Raw genomic sequence first — 18952 nt, 5'->3', positions numbered from 1 at the left:
CCCAGGTTCAAAACCTCATCTGTGAAGAGTGTTGGGTTGCCATTAATCACGTAGTGTCTTATAAACTGCACATCAGTGATGCTTAATTGTCTATGGCCTGTTATTACAATGAAGACTTGGGAGCACTTCTCTTTCCTGAATTCTTCGAAGACCAAGCTGAGGTGAAGAGGGAATTTGGGAAGCAGTTCCTAAGATATCTAAGAAGACCTGAGGGTAAAATCTGCCTTCGGGTGATTAAGAGGCCTGATACAGATAACTGGGAAACTGGCATAAAGGCTCTAGAGTCTGCTGTGGAGATGGAGATCAAGTTAACCAAGCTTCTGAAAGACCTGCAGACAGTGGCTTCTGACAACAGTGATAAGGATCTCTTACACTTCGTGGGAAAATACCTGGATCCACAGAAGAGGAACACAAGGTATCTGCAACACCAGCTTGTATATCAATCACAAGGGATTAGAAAAACAGGCTCAGCAGGAAGACCCATTTAAAGAGCCTGATGAAGTGTCAGGCAGCAAAGTCTTCCCACTGTAGTAGACCCTGAAATCAGCTACTTAAGAATCTTAATCTTCTTAATCTGAGTTATAAAAAAAAGAAAGAAAAAAGGTACAATAACTGAAATTAAAATTTCACTGAGGGGTTCAGTAGCAGATCTGAGCAGGCAAACATAAAGATAGTTTAATTGAGATGATCAAATCTAAGGAGTAGAATTTTCTAAAAAAATGAACAGAGCCCTGGCCATAATGGTTCAGTTGGTTAGGTGACATCCTGCAAAGCAAAGGTTGGTGGTTCGATTCCCAGTCAGGGCACATGCCTGGGTAGCAGGCCAGGTCCCAGGTTCTGGACATGGGATAGGCAACCTGGTCAATATTTCTCTCCTTCTCTTTCTCCCTACCTTCCCCCTTCTTTAAAAATAAATGAGTAAAATGTTAAAACAAAATAAATGAACAGAAGAGGTCTGTGAAATAGCATGAAGTGCACTAACATACACATAATGGAAGTCCCAGAAGGAGAGAAGAGAGAGAAAGGGACAGAAAGAATGTTTGAAGAAATAATAACCAAAAAAATGAAGGAAACTTTTTGTACTGAGCTACAAAACATGGAGGAGCTACAAAACACGTTGTTAAATAACAAGAGCAAAGTGCAAATTATATATAGCCCCCAAAATGCATACTATGAATCTAATCACAGGGAAACATCAGACAAATTCAAACTGAGTGATTCTACACAGAAAAATCAAGCTCATGAAAGCCATAAAAAGACTAAAGCATAGCTACGTATTAAAGGGGACAGAAGACACATGGCAACTGAAAACAATGTGTGACCTTGAGGTGGATCCTAAATCAGGAAAAAATTTTCTTTCTTAGGCTTTTTCCCTCCCTTCCTTCCTTCCTTCTTTCCTTCCCCTCTCTCTCTGTCTGTCTCTCTTTCTTTTTCTTTTTTTGCCATAAACAATATTATTGGGACAATTGGAGAACTTTGAATAGTCTGCACATAAGATTATAGAATTCATTCAATATTGCTTATATTGTTTTTTATAATTATGCTATGGTTAGGTATAAGAAGGTCCTTGTTTTAGAAAATATACATAATGTATGTATATTTACTTAGGTTTAACTGAGGTAGTTTAGGTCTAACTGACTCTCAAATGATTCAGAAAATAATTATATACAGAGAGAATAATAAAACAAGTAAAACAAACATGGAAATGCTAACAATTGGGGAATCTGAGTAAAGGATATATAAGAAACCTTTATACTATTTTTACTTACTTTGGAAATTACAAACTAATATAACCTGTCAAAAAAAAAAAACCCCAACACAAAGTTAAACTGGCCAGTCCAGGTGTGTGCTTCTGCAGTCGCACAAGTGCAAGCCGGCAGAGCTGCAAACAGAAAAGCAGGTCTAAGATAAAGAGTAGCACTTCCTTTATCTTAGAGACAGAACAATTGTCTCCACCGGGAAGAAACCCAGTGGACAGAACAACTTCAGAGACTCATAAAAGCGAAGGACGTGTGTGAAGTAGAAGCTGGCAATGGGGTAAGAAGAGAAAGGTGCAAGCTGAGAGAGTTCCTACGTCATTTGCTAAAGGTGTTGGGTTTCTAGATTTTATTTCATTAAACTGTGAATTATTTAAATCCACCTTGAACCAATTTATAAAATGGAATTACTTATACTGTATTATCTAATGTAGCACTATAATCTATGGTGTTAAATAAATAAACATACCCAAATCTGATCCCTCCCTATTCCTTTTTGTTAATGATACCTATTAACCTCACAATTTTAGCATCGCTATTTGAAGTAGGAATTCTCTGCTTTTACAAAGATAGAAGCCAATGTTTTCTAATAAACTGTTGATAGTGTAATTAAATTCAGAGATCATTAAACAGGTTGAGACAATGTTTTCCTTTATATAATGCTCTTCCTTGAAATTAGACATTTAGAAACTACTTATCTATTTTAGTGAATCTAATAGGCCACAGGAGTATTATTTTTTTTAAATCTCTAGTGAGGTCATTTACAATTTAGCAGTTATCATTCATGGATAAGTGCTCTATTTCTGCCTTCTAAAGATAAGTATATGAATTGTGCTCATTGTGAGTAGAAGCCAATGCTAAATATATATAATTTGTAAAGTACATAGTATGTTTACGTAGTTATATTTATGGGAAACAGAGAGGAGAATACTCATGTCAGTGACTAACTTGTGTTGGACCACACAACAGTGCACGCAAAACACAGTACAACCCCCGGAAAAGAGCATCTACACACAATTCAGATCCTCGGGTAGGAAAAAGGCATAGAAAGAAAGATGTAGAACTGAATGTTCAATTTTCTCAAAATGAAGGCTACAATGTGAAGGCCACCTTTTATTTTTTATTATTTTTTCTTTTAATTAGCACTATTTTATTGAATTTATTGGGGTGACATTGATTAATAAAATTACACAGGCTTCAGGTAAATAATTCTGTGATATGTCATCTGTATATTATATTGCGTGTTCACTACCCCAAGTCAAGTCTCCTTCCATCGCCATTTGTCCCCACCATTACACTCTCCTTGAGGACACTATTTTAGCGAGAACCTCTGGAAACAAAATGCTTGTCTGACCATATTCAACGTGGCTGGAAAAGTCACAGTAGTTACTTCTATTCAATTAGAGCTTTTGTGGAAGAGAAAAGGGTACGGAGGGAAGAAGTGGATGAGTAGTGTTTAGTTCGGTTCCCTAGAAGGTGAGCCTGAGAGAGATTCTGGTGAAAGTGACTTATTGAGGAAGAGCTGTTGGTTGGGGTGAAATTCACAAGGGAGGGAGGGAAGAAGGAGACATGTGGATGCAGCTGAAGTCTGTCCTCAACCTGAATGTCATTATAGACTTGTCCCACCTTCAGGCAACAGGACTGGTCATTGATACCCTCACATTGTCTTGTGACCACTGACAGGGGTTGGGGCAGACACAGAGTGCTTAACCTTTTGGGCACTGCCAGATGTGGCACCTGCTGTTGGTTTAAGGCTAGTTTCAGTGCGAATGTACTGCGGTGAGTTCTTAGCAGCTAAGACTCAGCTGGAGGATGGATGACCTGGACTGGTAAAGGGGCTACAGGCAGTTCACCAACAGGGTCAACTACAGGTAATATTTTCGTTTGTGATCTTTTTCTATTTTATCTTAACTTCTCCCGATTTACTTCAATTGCATAGTTTAATTCTAGAACATTTTTGGTAGTAATCATAAAAAATAAAACTGCATTCTATTATTTATTTATTTATTTATTTTAACTTTATTTTTTGTTGTTGTTGTTACTATTACAGATGTCTCCATTTTCCTCCCTTTGCCAACCTCCACCCAGCCTGCCCCTCCCTTCCTCTGGCCATCACCACCCTGCTGTCTGTGTCTATGCATCATGCATATAATAGGCCCTTTGGCTAATCCCTGCACCTTCTTTCATCCAGTTGCGGCCCCCTGCTTCCCTGTGGCAGCTGTCAGTCTGTTCCATGTATGCATGCTTTGGGGTTTTTTTGTTCATCAGTTTATTTTGTTCATTAGATTCACATATAATTGAGGCCATATGGCATTTGTCTCTCTAATATTTTAAACACTTTTTATTTAGCATCTGGGTTAATTGTTACTTAATGATTTTAAAAAGCAAAATAAAAAGTTTAAGTTAATTTTCATAAGAGTCACTGAAAGTCTTAAATCTAATTAAGTCATATAATTGAGCAGTTAAGGGAAAAGTCTTTTAGTAAAACAAGTGGACTTAAAATCTGGCTTCAATGTACACTAGCTGTATGATTGTTTGCAAGATTCTTCTATGTTTCTCATCTGCTTTATCTGGAAAAAAGAGAAATATGACCATAGTAACTCTTTCTTAGACATGTTGTGAGGTTTAAAGAATATGGGATGGGCTTTCATTTCCAGCTCTGGTGATAGAGTGGGACACATAATTGGACAAAACTTCCCACTAAGAAAAACTATAAAAGCATGGTTATAGTTTTCAAAAATCTGCAAATTGTAAGACAGCTAATAAAATGGTAAGAATTATCAGGCCAATGTCTAAGGAACTCAGAAAAATGAATGAAGTCATGAAGCTGCTTTTGCCCTGTATCTAGCCAAACCGTAAGTTTTCATTTTCAAGGCCTGGTGAGGAGAATGACAGAAACAAAGTCCCAATGTAGACAGTCTAATGGGAAACCACCTTCCCATTAAGCTGGTTGTGAACTTGAAGAAAACATGTCCCACGTTGTCACCTATAAGAGATTAAAAGGTGGGTTGAGGAGCTCATACCTGAAAAGTTTTAATTGCAAACCAACCATTATACTGCTTCGTAGATCACATTACCTAGGTGTTCCAATGACACTTCAAATTGTGAATTTAGTTTAAAGTCATTTGGGAAGGCCTTTTTTTATAGGAGAATCCTAGCTAATAAATATGGAATGAATGATAAAATTGGATATCCACGAAATCATGGATCTAAACCTGTGCTCTTCAATATAGTAACCAGTAACCAAAATTTGCTATTTGAATTTAAATTAATTAAAATTAAAACTTAGTGCCTCAGTCACACTAGCACTTTGCAGGTACTCTTACTGACCATGGCATTTTGACCCACACTCAGACAAAGGGGAATCAGACTACCAGAACAGAACAGCTGATGATACTTTCAGTACAAGATAATTGTTAGAGCAAAATTCTCAGGATCTAAGGATGGTAATAGAACAGCTATGTTTTAAAGCTCTAGAAAGAAATATACATACAGGCACATTTAGTTAAACATATTATGTGGCTGTAATTCAGGAATTCTTTTCCAAAAAGAGTAAGCCCATCTTTTTTTGCTTGCTTCTGTCGTGTTTATGAGTGAGTTATTTTAATGAAGTATAATTTTAAAATCTCCAGTTCATAATATTTAAATTGATAATGCTTTATGCTTCAAGTTAATTTGTTGTAAAACCAAGGTGCCTGTTTTTCCTCCTACTCAATATATGGACTCAGTAGTCCATGATTCTGTGTACAACGTTTCTAGGAATTAGTTTAATGTTCTCATATGAAAACACATTTTGAGGATATGGTATAGCTAGCTAACTCTTCTTATAATGCAGGCCATGTTTTTATGGACAAAGAATTGCAATACAAGTTATAATCTATTGACTGGAAGGCTCAAATAAGGTTGTCACTGAATTTAGGATAAAATACAGGCAATGTGGCATGTGCAAAATTCCCTTTGGGAAACCCAGAAGACACACCAAAGAAACACAGCAACTGCAGAGGTACATTGTATTATTTTTTACTTGAGCAACTCTATAAATACCAGGGGGTTATTTAATTGTGGTTATCACAAAAGAGCATAGTATGAGTGAACTCTCATACTTACCTGGCAGTAATTGAATCAAAGTAATACCAACAGGTGCTGTTACAGGAAAGGCATATATTTGAAATGGTGTCTTGTCAGTTCATTCTATTTAATTTTTAATTTTTTGACTAGGTAACAGTCACATGATTCAAATGCCAAGAAATATATTTTATTTTTGAATTAGTCATTTCCTGAAGAGCTTTGTATTTGATGATGAATTTCTATGTGAAATGAGGCCAACATTTATTTGGGGTCTTTTTAAAAGCATTCAAACTGTGGCTGGGTAGCTCAGTTGATTTGAGCATCATCCCTGATACACCAAGGTTGTGGGTTTGATCCCCAGTCAAGGCACAAGCAAGAATTAACTAATGGATGCATAAATGAGTAGAACAACAAATCAATATTTTTCCACTCTCTCTCTTCCCGCTCCTCTCTCTAATATCAATAAATTAAAAAAGGTATTCAGTAAGCACTTATATTTTAATAGGCACCAGCACCATCAGTCCAGCTTTTAACTTACAAGCATGTTGCTGAAGTTTCTGGTTTGAAGACTACCTTCATGACTTTTGCCATATCTTATTGCCTGTAATTTTTTGCACTTAATATTTTTCTTTAAAAAATATTCACTAGAAAATATTTACTAGTTTGGCCTCCTCCCTAAGGAGGAGGCCTCCTCCATTAAATCTTGGATATGATGTACTAAATGTTTGCCTCTATGCAGTGCAATGTATACCATTCACCTGTTTGTCTCTGAAAACTCTCTCATGGACTCAGAGCTGCGCTGTGCAGATCCTCTTTCCAGGAAAGAGTTGGTGCCCAGCCTCCAACTGTCAGCTCCTTCTAGGTCAGATCTGCAGGTGCCAGCTCACCAGAAATCACATCCTCACAGAGCACCCTGAACCTGGATTCTGGGAGAAGCAGGGGCGATAAGGTCTGGCCATTTCAACTTGATGCATGTCAGCTCTGATCGACAATATTGGCTCCAGAGCTTCCCCACAACAGTGGCCCAGACTGTGTCACTCCAGCTTTGTATTTTGATTTTTTCTATATTCAACCTTGCTTCTCTCTGCCAGCTTTCTCAAATGTTGATTTCAAATGAGCACCTTGTACCTCCATCTTTACGTAAGCATCTGTCTCTGAAGAACCCAGCCTGCAGCACCAGGCTTGAGGAAATACTGTCCTAAATCATCTATTAAAGAAGTGTCAAAAGGTCTTTATAGACTTTAAAATGCTATTTAAAAAAGTCCATAAGTACAATTTTATGTGATTGAAGGCAATTTGACTTTTATAAAATGTGTCCAAAACTCTTAGTGCCATTTTAAGTCATTTGGAAATGCTAGATGTACTAGCTCTTTGAGAGTTGTGACACTTTATGAGTTATTCAGAGAATGGTTAAAAATCAAATGTTATATTTTTTATGTAATTTAATTTTAGCTTTATTTTAATTGTTCAAGTACAGTTTTCTGTCTCAAAATGTTATCCTAATAGATTAAAGCAAAAGGAATTTTGAATCCCAATACAGATGCTGTTTTTTAAGAAAGATTTTATTTATTTATTTTTAGAGGGGGGAAGGGAAGGAGAGAGGGAGAAGAAACAGCAATGTGTGGTTGCCTCTGGAGTGCCCCCACAATTTTTCTGGGCACCTAGCTTGCAACCCAGGCATGTGCTGGGAACTGAACTGGCAACCCTTTGGTTCACAGGCCAGCACTCAATCCACTGAGCCACACCATCCGGGGCTAAATGCTGTATTTTAAAAATGGATTAATGGACTAAATATATCCTTTTTTTAGAAAAGAGAAATCCTTACCTGAGGACATACTTACTGATTTTAGAGACAGGTGAAGGGAGGGAGGGAGAAAGAGATGGAGAGAAACATTCATCAGTTGCATGAGCCCTGACCAGCAACCAAACCCGCAACCTAAGTGTGTGCCCTGCCTGGAATCAAACTAGCAACCTTTTATGGGATACCACTCCAACCAACTGAGTCATACTGGCCAAGGCCTGAATTATATTCTTTTATACTTATATCCATAGACTAAGCCTGTATGTGACAAAATTAAAATATGTCTAGGAATTTTTATTCCTTTTTGAAATCACCTGCATATAAAGTAATAGGCAGAAGACAAATGGCTAGACATACCATAAATGCCTAAAACTACGGTTAATAGAGTCTTTTTTTGAAGTCCATAGGTATAAAAATAATTACTGCTCACATTTTAGGAAAACTTTTTCCTTCTGCGAGACTATTCTGAATTTCAGTCAGGCAGCATCCATGTGAATCAGCAGAGCACTGTTTAAGGTCAGTAACGGGGGACATTTCTCAAAGAATAAATGATTCAGGAAAATCTTATAATACTGAGATTGTGGTAAAACTAGTTAAGGTTCAGAGAATGCTTATTTAAATTTAAGTCTCTTGTGTAACTTTTCATATCTAAACACCGACTAAAGATACTTGTTTCTCCAAACTTTCCCCCATGGTAAGAATCACCTGGGATGTTTGATAAAGTCACTTTTATGCCTTTCCTCCAGAATAGATTCCAATTCAGTTTGGTTTGGTGCATGTCAGGGAACCTATTATTATTAATACAGTCCCATATGTTTGGGGAACAGATGATAAGTTTGGGGAATAGCTAATTCAGGCATGTATAATTTTTATAATTATAAAATTATTATATTTTAAAAATTATATTTATAACTGCTTTGACGACCGTGGTATTGTAACAGAGAAGTCTGATCAGATCGCTGGTGGGGGAACCGGGATCCAGGGTGAGAGGCTGCACTTCCTGGAGAAGAGAGACCAGAGGAAACCCCGCGAATAGAGATTGAAGCAACAGCCCGGTGATTCCCTACAGCCCAAGCAACAGTAAACAAACTAGCGCCAGTGCGCATTGCCCTGGCAACGAGAGGCGTGGAGTGACACTGCAGAAGGAAGTTTGCATGGAGCCTGCGCAGTCTGCCTGGCTCTAGGCAGAGACACTGCGCCCATGCACCCAGCTAGAGAAATGTTTGTGCAGGGAAAAAACACCCTCCTATGTGCTTCCTACGCAGGTGGGATTTTGGGCTGGGACTTTAAAAATGGAGCACGCATAGAAACTTGCTCTCTTTCCTCGCCTTGGCCAGCCTGGTTGGGGGTTGGGTACCAGAGCATTCCTGGGCACCTGGGCCCTGGGGACTGCATGGCAAGGATACAAGCACCGAGCCTCTCCTTGCGTGAGAAGCAGCCTAGCGCCGGTGACTGGCGCTGCGTGTCCCTACCTGGCCAGGTTCACAGACGCACACGCAAGTCATTGAGTAAAGGGACCAGGTGCAATGCTGGACCAGTGGGCAGTGGTCAGAGGAAAGGACAGTCTGCCAGGAGTAGGACAGCAGTGCACCCGGACTCCACGACACCTACAGCTGAGCTGTGACCCTGAGCCATGTAAGCCACCTGTATTTCCCAAAAGATGGTATTTTTAAATGGGAGAAGGGATTCCAGGAGCATCCTTGAACTGAACTGGCAAGGGGTGGGGGCTCTATTTACCTTTGGATGTTTTAAAGGGAATGAGTTTTAAGGCAGAAGCCTATTATTCTTTCAAGAGTGTATATAGCCTTTAAATAACAAAACAAAACACACGCACATACACAAACTCCTTTCTTTTTCACCAAACCTCTGCCTCCAGAGTTTGTGGGCAGCAGGCAGCAGAACCCCAGGTGGGTATATGGTAAAAATATGTACTCATAGACACCTGACTACATATTTGTATGTGACTGGATACAGCACAGTTAATGAGCCAATGGCATTCTATGACTGTGTGGTCTGGTTAGCTTCACTCTGTTCAAAGAACACACTATTCCCCAAATCCCAGTCAGCTGACAGGAAAATTACTGGTTGCAAAGAGAACTCAGAGTTCCTGAATTGAAAAATTCAAATAGAAGATGTTCCAAGATGGTGGCGTGTGGGGCGACTTTGCCTGCAAGTCCCCCTGTCCGCCACAGATGAGAGTAAACACTAACAAGACATGATCTGCTTGGAGAGAAAGGTGGCTGATCCCTCAAAGGGGAAGGGCCAGGAGCCCCTTCTTCCAGGGGCTTTTATTGGGTTGTAATACACAGGAATACAGGGCAGCAAGGATCAAACAGTAGATAACATTTCAAAGAAATCTGAGGGCTTAGTGTGAGTCAGTATCTATCAGGAAAGGGGGTTGCAGAAACTTTGGGAGACATATTCATTTCCTGCTCAGACCCTTATCATATGAATGAAAACACTCTTAGCAAAGCAGGTTTCACAGGACTTTTAGGAATTCTTTCTTATACCTGATTACCCCGGGGAGCCCGCCCTTTCCAGCACAAGGTTGCACCGCACTCTGCCATTGTTTCAGGCATAAGTCAGGCAGAAGAGGCAGATAGCCAAGGAATTCTTGGAGACTTCTTGTAGACAGACTGAGGACTCAGGCTTCTTCAAAGCTGGGGGTGAGGGTCCATCACCTCCTTTCTCCATAGCCCCCCAAGTCCTTCCCTGGGGCCTCCTCCATGTGATCATGCCTGTCTTATGTGATTCCCTCCTTGGGGAACCTTACCCATCATTGGCTAACTGATCAAGCATTGGAGGCCAGTGGAAAAAGGAGCAGAAGCAGTGCTCCTGCCAGGGAGATAAGCTTTGTGTCCTTAGTGGTTTATGGTCCAAAGGTTGCTCACTCAGCCTTAGCCATGGGGGGTTTCAGCTCCTGAAACCAGGCAGGGTGGTCCCCAACAGTGGAGAAGTATGTGTAAGTTAAACTAACCTCCTCCCAGGATCAAACTAGAATTATAATTAAAATATAGAACAACCAAGCTGAATAACCAGCTGAAGACTAGCTGAACAGAAGCCTTATAACCACAGTAGGACTAGTAGGGAGACTCGTAGGAAGAGATCTGAAAAGGTCTGGCCCCTCAACCATGTGTGGTGGCTGAGAATTCAAACAGATTCTCCAACTGCAAAGGTCCCCCGTGAGGAGTGTAGGGGTCCAGGTCCCAGCCAGGCTTTCCAGCCCAGAGCACAAGAGCTGGGAAGAGGAGCCCACATAACATGTGCTGTGAAAATCAGTGAAGATTATGTCCACTAGAGACATGTGGGAGTCTGCTGGAAACCCAGGTGCCCTCTTAAAGGGCCAACACCCCAAATTTTGTTCACAGCCACTCACCCTGGGCTCTGGTGGAGGGAGGGCAGCTCAGAGCAAACTAGAGTCATGTGAGGGGAGACTGGGTTGTGTGGCTCTGGGAAGAGAGCTGAAGGAATAAGCACCAGGGCTCCTGTGCTGACTCTCTGCCCCACACCACCCGCAAACACTGTCTTTTGGGGTTGAGCACTCCCCTTTATTCAGCACCAGCTGGGGGAACGCAATAGGCCCACCCTCCTTACTCATTATTGCCCTGCCCTGCTGAGCTCAGGCTCTCCAGGCCTGGGGGGAATCAGGGACAGACTGAGTTGTGTGGCTCTAGGGCAGAGCCATTCTCCCCTCTAACATCCAAACGGGGCAGAGCCCTCTCTTCACATGGCCAATTCTTGGTTTGGACCTGATAGAGTTTGCTGGCTTCATCTTGACAACTCCCTGAAACTCTGCCACACCACAAAGGTGTGTGGGCACCTCGTGGGTGGCAGCCAGCTTTGGTATACCCTAGTACTTGGCCTCAGACCCAGCACTGGCCATGAGTTTCAGTCAGTCTGGCAAACACTACTTGCCCCTATCTGGTGACTCACTGAGAAAACACCTCATGTAACTTGTGTACTGCCAGAGGTTCTTTTAGGGTCTGGGACTAACAAGCAGCTGACAGATGGAGGCAGGCGAGGGGGGATTTCAGAGTGCCTTGTGCCTTTGGCTGACCTGCCCCTGGGTTCAGTGCTGGTGGAAGCTGGTCTTGGTGCTGAGCTTGGCCCTTCCCATGCACACCCAGGCCCAGCAGAGGCAACCACAAACTGTGGATAACTTTGTAACTTCAAATGGGTTGCCCAGGACCAATCACAGGCAGCATCTTACAGGAACCTGCAATGGACTCCCTCCCGAGAGGCCCTAGAACCAGCACAACCGTTGTCTGGCAGGCTTCAGACAACATCAGAGCAGGATGCAATTAGCTCCACAAGTGGCACCATCCAAACTATGGAAGCCACCCACGTGTCCATCAATAGACAAGTGGATAAAAAAGCTGTGGTACGTATGTACAACTAAATATTGCTGGGCCATGAAAAATAATGAAACCTTACCATTTGTGACAGTATAGATGTGCCTAGAGGGTATTATGTTAAATGAAATAAGTCAAAGATAAATACCATATGACTTCACTTATCTGTGGAATCTAAAGAATATAAAGGAATAAGCAAAACAGAAACAGACTCGGAGAAGAGACTGACGGTTGGCAGAGGTGAGTGGGGTGGGGGCACTGGATGAAAAAGGTGAAGGGATTGAGAAGTACAGATCGGCAGTTACGAAACAGTCACGGGGATGTAAAGTACAGTATAGGAAAGATAGTTGATAATATTGTAATAACTGTGTATGGAGCCTGGTACTGAAAATATTGGGGAGATACTATGTAAAGTACATGACTATCTAACCACAATGCTTATACCTGAAACTATATAAAATAATATTGAATTAAACTGTAATTGAAAAAAAATTAAGTAAAAAATAGCAAGGAACTTTTAAGCTAGTGTAAAAAAAAAGAAAAAATAATTAAAATCTATCACCCCTGCTAGAAAAGTACATTAAATAATAAAATAAAAACTTGATTTTACTTAGTAAAATTTGAAAGCATTTTAAAACCATGATATATGTATAATTCTTAGTGCAAAACCACTTGAAATAAACAGAAATCCCTCAGGTGTAATCCTTTTTTTGTAATGATTTGACGTACATACAGAAAAATGCTTCAATTGTATGAGTTTCCCAAATGCACACACCCACGTAAGCAGGACCCACGCTAAGAATCGGAGCATTATCAGCACCCGGCGTGCCACTGTCCTATGGTTAACACTGCATTCCCCACCGTGTGTAACGAGCGTCCTGGCTCCAAACACCATGTATTAGTTTTACGGTTTTGAATTCTACGTAAATGGAATCATAGAGTATGTATGGCTGCTCTTACTAAACATTAAGTTTGTGAGATTTAAACATGTTGTTACATTAACTCTCATTTCTGTACAGTATTTTATATAATTTACTCATCCACTACCATTAGGTAGTTCCCAGCTTGTGGTATTACAAGTAGTGCTGCTATGAACATTCTGGTTCATGTTGATGAATATGTATCTATTTATTCCTAATGTGTATAGACTTAGGAATGGGATTTCTACATCCCTAGGTATTCCTAATTCAGCTTTGTCTATACCACCGGTATAGTTCTCCAAAGTGGTTATGCAAATTAACGCTCTGATCAAAGATGTATGACGGTTCTGGTTGTTCCACATCCTCACCAACACTTGGTATTATCTGTCCTTTCCACTATAGTCCTTCTAATGTGTATGAAATGGTATCACATTGTAATTTGAATTTGTACTTCCTTGATAACTAGAAGTTGAGCCACTTTTTCATATGTTAATTGGTCATTTTGTTGGGTACCTGTTCAAGTCTTCACCCATTCAGCTATAAAGAGCTGTCTTACTTACAGTGCTTTATATATTCTGGACATAAGTCCTTTTGTAGCCTATTTATTACTGCTTATATTCTTGTTCCTCCCCACTTCTATGTAATTTTGATTAAAAAATGGCTATTTATTCTAGACTCAGCTTCCTAAACTCTGGTTCAGACTGTTTCTCAGTCACACTTTTCATCTTACAATAAGTGAGTCATCAACATACTGCCCACAATGATCTTGTCTAGCAGGTTTTTTCTCACTTCTCTTCTGGTTACTTTACCTATCTCACATTTATTCAACCCAACTTCTTGGCTCTGAATGATAACCACATACAAGGAAGAGATTTAGTGCAGAGACTAGAAATCAGAAGGCCTGCATTCTGCTATTAGGTAGCTGTGACCCTAGGTAAATCTCTCCTGACTTCACCTTCCTGTTCTGTATTTAGGAGACAGGTTGGAATAAATGATCAAAATCCCATTAATCTAAGAAAGTGCTTTACTTTCAGGATCATTAAACCCTACATCTGCCTATTTAGAACTGTAGTTGGTATGTGTACTCTTTGCTCTTTAAAAAAATCTCTTTAAAGAGATTCTATTAAAAAAAAGTCTTGTCAGCCTTGGTTGGTTTGGCTCAGTGGATTGAGCACTGCTTGTAGACCAGTTTGCTGGTTCAGTTCCCAGTCAGGGCACATGCCTGGGTTGTGGGCTGGGTCTCTGGTTGTGGGCCTGGGATAGGCACCCAATCCATGTTTCTCTTTCACATTGATTTTTTTCCTCCCTCCTTTCCCCTCTCTCTAAAAATAAAATCTTTAAAATAAAGTCTTTTCAAAGTGTCCAGTTCTTTTTATATGGTGCTTCCTTATTTTGCAGAATAATGGCTTTTAGTTACTGATTGAGTGATGTCATCCTCCCCCTCCCGCCCGCCGGCCCCGCCCTTACTTGTTAAGGAGCCGGAAGCGGTTGCTAGTAGTGCCCCACATAAATCTCCTTGGCTGTTACTACCATTTCGGTGCATACCAGTTTGCACCCAGTTGTAGAGCATTTTCCATGGTCACCAGTGCCTGATCTTCTTATATGCCTGTGCTGGGCCTTGACTCTGTGTCTTTGTGGGAACAGCCTTCCATGGATGATTGACAGGTGCTGGCCCGTCAATGACTGATCAAAGTACAGTGATCCCTCACCTACTGCAGGAGTTATATGTTCCAGAGACCCCCCATAATAGGTGAAAATCCACGAAGTAACAGTGTTTTATTTTATTTATACATGTTTTAAGGCTTTATAAAGCCCACACTCCTATAAACCTTTCCCACACTCTTATAAAATTACTTCATATGCTCTTAAACACTTTCTACACTCTACGCGGGTTTACCTGTGGGTTTACTTCCGTTACGATACAGTGAAGCTGCAATAAGTGAACCGTGATATAGCATGGGATGACTGTACTCCAGCTCCCTTGCACCTGAGGTAGGATAACTGAGGGCATATACTTCACTAGCTCCTAGAACTCCATGGCAGGACTGTACTCAGTAGTCCAAACTACTGACTTGCACAATAATCAACTTTTATTGGCTTCTTTCAATTCCGTCTCAATTTTTTACTACTCTACTAGTGTTTCTAATGATCACCTCCCAAATAAACTGCCTGTCTTCAAATAGTGTATTTTGTTGTGTATCATGTGCACAATTTTGTCCAAATTTTTGAGGGAAAAATAAGGATGTGTATTGTACATGGGTAGTACCTGAAATAACTTGTATCTGTTATGTTTTGTAATTATGTTACATAAAATTTCTTGTATCAATGTTAAAAATAATTGCCAAAATTCCTTTATAATACAAAAAACAGGTATCTAAATATAAATAAATAAGTAATTGAATTAACACATTAAAATATATTTTTCCTGAAAGTTTGGGCCAAAAGCATGGGTGCACATTATACGCAGCAAATACGGTGCTTACTGTCTCACCTGGAGTCAGCACCTGGAGGAATGAAAAGACCAAGTGGTCCTTAGAACATCTTCAGCAGCATTTTACGGCACTACACTTGGGGAAGTTGGTTCCCTTCTTTGTGCTTATGTTGCAGCAAAACCTTAAAACTAAGAAGATATTAGGATATTACCAAATGGACTAAAAATGACCCAAACATTCTATAATAAGCTTTCCCATGAATTTTTAAATATTTCTCTACATAAACTTGGCCTTCAAGAGTAATAGAGTTGTTCATTCCACTCTGCTGCTTTACTTCCTTGAAAATCGTTAACAAATACATTTAAGAAAAAAAAAATGCCCCAAGTAACATGTTGCTACATTGATCTTAAATATGTTGGCTTACAAAATTAATTACAAGGCCTTCATTCATTTACCAAAATCAGAAATGAGTACCACTGATATCCTTTATTTTATAAGTGTGTTTTTACAAACCATTTACTTCAATTTAAAACAATATTCAGAATGGCATGGGATGCTGTGTACTATACTGTATTTCCAAATCACAATGTACATGATTATAGAACTTTGTGCAGTGTATAGTGAGGGCCCCAATTCAATTTCATGGTCTCAAGTAACAATTTGTAAAGAAAGTGAGAAATAAAAATTTGAAAATCATACTGAAAACATCAAGTCAAAATACAACAAGGTGGTGTGTTTTCTAGGGGATCATGACACATACATACACAGAGACAAATAAAATAATGTTAATTTAAATCCAGTTTATTCTTTCATAGATTTTAACAATTATACACAACTTTTCACATAAAGAGAGTGAAATTTCCAGGATGGGAAGGCTACACACACACATACATATGATCTCTTCTATTCATTTTTTTAGGATGGAAAGAAATTTCCAAAGGTACAATCTGTGAGACTTAACACTGGAAAAATACATATGAAACTTGTTTAACTGGCTTCACTTAGGACCAGGTGCAGCACAATAAATACAGAACTGCATCAGTTTAAAAAGACTTGCAATTTTAACACATTCTTACTAAAGAAATATGACCAGTAACCAATCTGAAATTCTACAACGTATAGGTGAAGGGGCCTTAAAATATACATTTGAGCATAGTTTCTCTAGTATTTTCACATCCATACATCAATATTCCAAAAACGGAGTAAAAATGTACACCGCAAATTCAGAACTACAAAAAGAAAAAACCAAACTATTCAAACTTTCTTCATTATATCATTCATTACCATCACAATCCTAGTTTGCTGGTAAGTTTAAGGTAGAAATAGCAGGTTTTTGAAATTCTTTTAATATCCACTGGGCTCAGGGGCTCTGGGTAGGAGGCCACACTGGAAGCATACTGATTAAGCAGCATCAGTAAGTCCACATCTACAAATCATTGCAAAATTTGTATCTTCCAGTATTCTGAAAGTTTACAAAAAGTATGGAAGAATACCTCTCCTGAGGAGCAGGCCACTGCACGAACATGCAATTTGCAAGGATTTAAACAAACTATAGGTGAATATTGACCTCATCTTTCCTTAACAAACCAAAAGAAGTACATTCCCTAAAAATTTAAGTAACATATTAAGGCATAACATAAGTACTCTATTTATGCTGTTACACTTGGGTATTGGAGATCCCTGGCGTGCTTGCATGCCCTTTCCTCCTCTTCCCAAAGAGGACACAACGGAGCTGGCACTTAACTGGTCAGAAAGAGATTAATGGGAAACTGTCACTCTTACAGCTGTTCTGTGGTGTGCCTTACTGTACAAATACCAAACCAGACACTATCAGTTTAAAACATAAACTTAAAAGACAGGATGAAATTATCTTTTTTTCACATGACCCAGATGCTGCTATCAGCAGATACCAAGATTAATTTCATCCCTATTAAACTGAATGGAAACCATTATGCTGTTATGGCTACAGTATTCTGAGAACTTTTTTGAGCCAATGAATCAAAACCCACATGAACGAAAGTATTATTTTCTATAACTGGTAAACTGGTTGTTCAAAATTCAGTAAGCAAACAAATATACAAACATGTGACACATCATTACCTTGTAAAAGCATAATGCCACTCTGGTCCCAAGAATCCCTATAGCCCAGCTGGTCCTTAAATGTGCAAACAGCCTTTAACTACTACTAAATAGCTTCTTTGTGACATTTTATAGCTCACTGCACTGCCACATGATGCTTAGATGCTTAGGCTTCTAAGATGTTTGAGAAAAAGAAAGAGTACAATGGGGCTCAAGCTCTTAGTGTTTGTTCTAAATGTAATTCTAAAAAGAATTTCCTAGTAATGCAGAATGGTCCTTGATACTGAATTTTTCCTAGTGAAACAAAGTAAGGTAAACAAAATGACATTAATCTAAATATGGCCCGTGGCTCCTTTTCCACTGTTTTAGGGTACTGATTCGTATATTGTACTAAGCCCCACAGTTTTAAAAACAGTATAGTTGCCAACAGTTTCCCATAAATATTCCTTATTTATACTGGAGAAGCAGTGCTTAATTGGAACGATCATTCATTCATGTTTTTTTAAAAGCAAATTATTTCCTGGAGCAAAGCAGATACTTAGCAAAATGCGAAGCTGCAAATAATCTTTCCATGTAGATAGATATCAAGTCATTTTTCAAAGTACCTGTCAAAATGTTTAGAAATCTGGCCTTTCACCCCAAATCCACTGCAAAGAGAGCACATGCAGTAGTCCTGTTCAAAATTTAATGGAGACTAAGAAAGGGCAAACCTAGGACAAGGAGGGGTGTCACCCTACATACAAATTTCCAGCAGTGTAGTTAGTGTGTATCACATTTACTGCATTTACCACTTCAGAGAACAGATTAGGAGGTCCTTTAAACACCGGAACAAAGGAATGCTCATTTTATACAAGACCTACCAAATAAACAGGGAAACGAATGATAACACACATAGGCACTAGTCTCAAAGCCACACAATAAAGAAGCAAAGGGTTTGAGATGGGAAATTTAGGAAAATACATGAGAGTCTGCTGAGGAAAAGGAAAGAAATCACAGTTCTAATCTTCAAGGCTACGGAATGCATTCTGCATATCTTCAAGAAGTTGTGCATAGTCGGCCTTGACCTTTGCCTCACCATCTTTCACTGGATCCTGAAGAAAAAACATTACAGAATTCAATGTACCTTTGGAAAATAATTTTCAGAACATGTAAAGTAAGTTACTTATATTTAATCTATTTTGAGTAGTAGGTTAACTGAGGTACACTGGTAAGCAACAGGCCAAGAGTGAAAATTATCCTTATTTCCCTTTTTTCCTTTTAAGGTAGAAATGGGGTAAATGGAATAATACCCCAGCCAAACAAAAAGACAAAAAAATTTCACTACCGTATTTTGCCTGACCAATGGATTTATGCTCAACAATATGCAAAATACTGGGAAACTACAGCATCACATATTAGATGCATGTCACTGCATGTACATGAGTATGCAGTAGAATGATTAGAATTTACTATTCCACGTCGGACAGTATCACACTGATACAGGGAAGAAAAATTTCTAAAATAATCTTAAAATGCACTACATTTAAATCCTTATGGAAAGCAA

The 18952-nt window shown here is 39.3% G+C and overlaps 1 protein-coding gene across 2 annotated transcripts in view; it reads right to left on the bottom strand.

The window, feature by feature from the left end:
- Window positions 1–16110: 16110 nt before the first annotated feature.
- The window catches only part of ATP6V1A (ATPase H+ transporting V1 subunit A), a 58123-nt gene continuing 55281 nt past the window's right edge, over window positions 16111–18952 (bottom strand). For both annotated transcript variants that reach the window (XM_037057394.1, XM_037057393.1), the window contains one exon: window positions 16111–18500. In XM_037057394.1, the coding sequence (XP_036913289.1) occupies window positions 18408–18500 (93 nt within the window). In that variant the 3' untranslated portion in view covers window positions 16111–18407. The remainder of the gene's footprint in view (window positions 18501–18952) is intronic.

Source organism: Sturnira hondurensis, unplaced genomic scaffold (genome assembly GCF_014824575.4).
Source record: "Sturnira hondurensis isolate 20B ecotype Veracruz unplaced genomic scaffold, ASM1482457v3 Scaffold0009719, whole genome shotgun sequence".
In the NCBI taxonomy this organism is placed as follows: Eukaryota; Metazoa; Chordata; class Mammalia; order Chiroptera; family Phyllostomidae; genus Sturnira; species Sturnira hondurensis.
The sequence above is the reverse complement of the archived record's forward strand: the minus strand, read 5'-3'. Positions and strand labels throughout refer to the sequence as shown.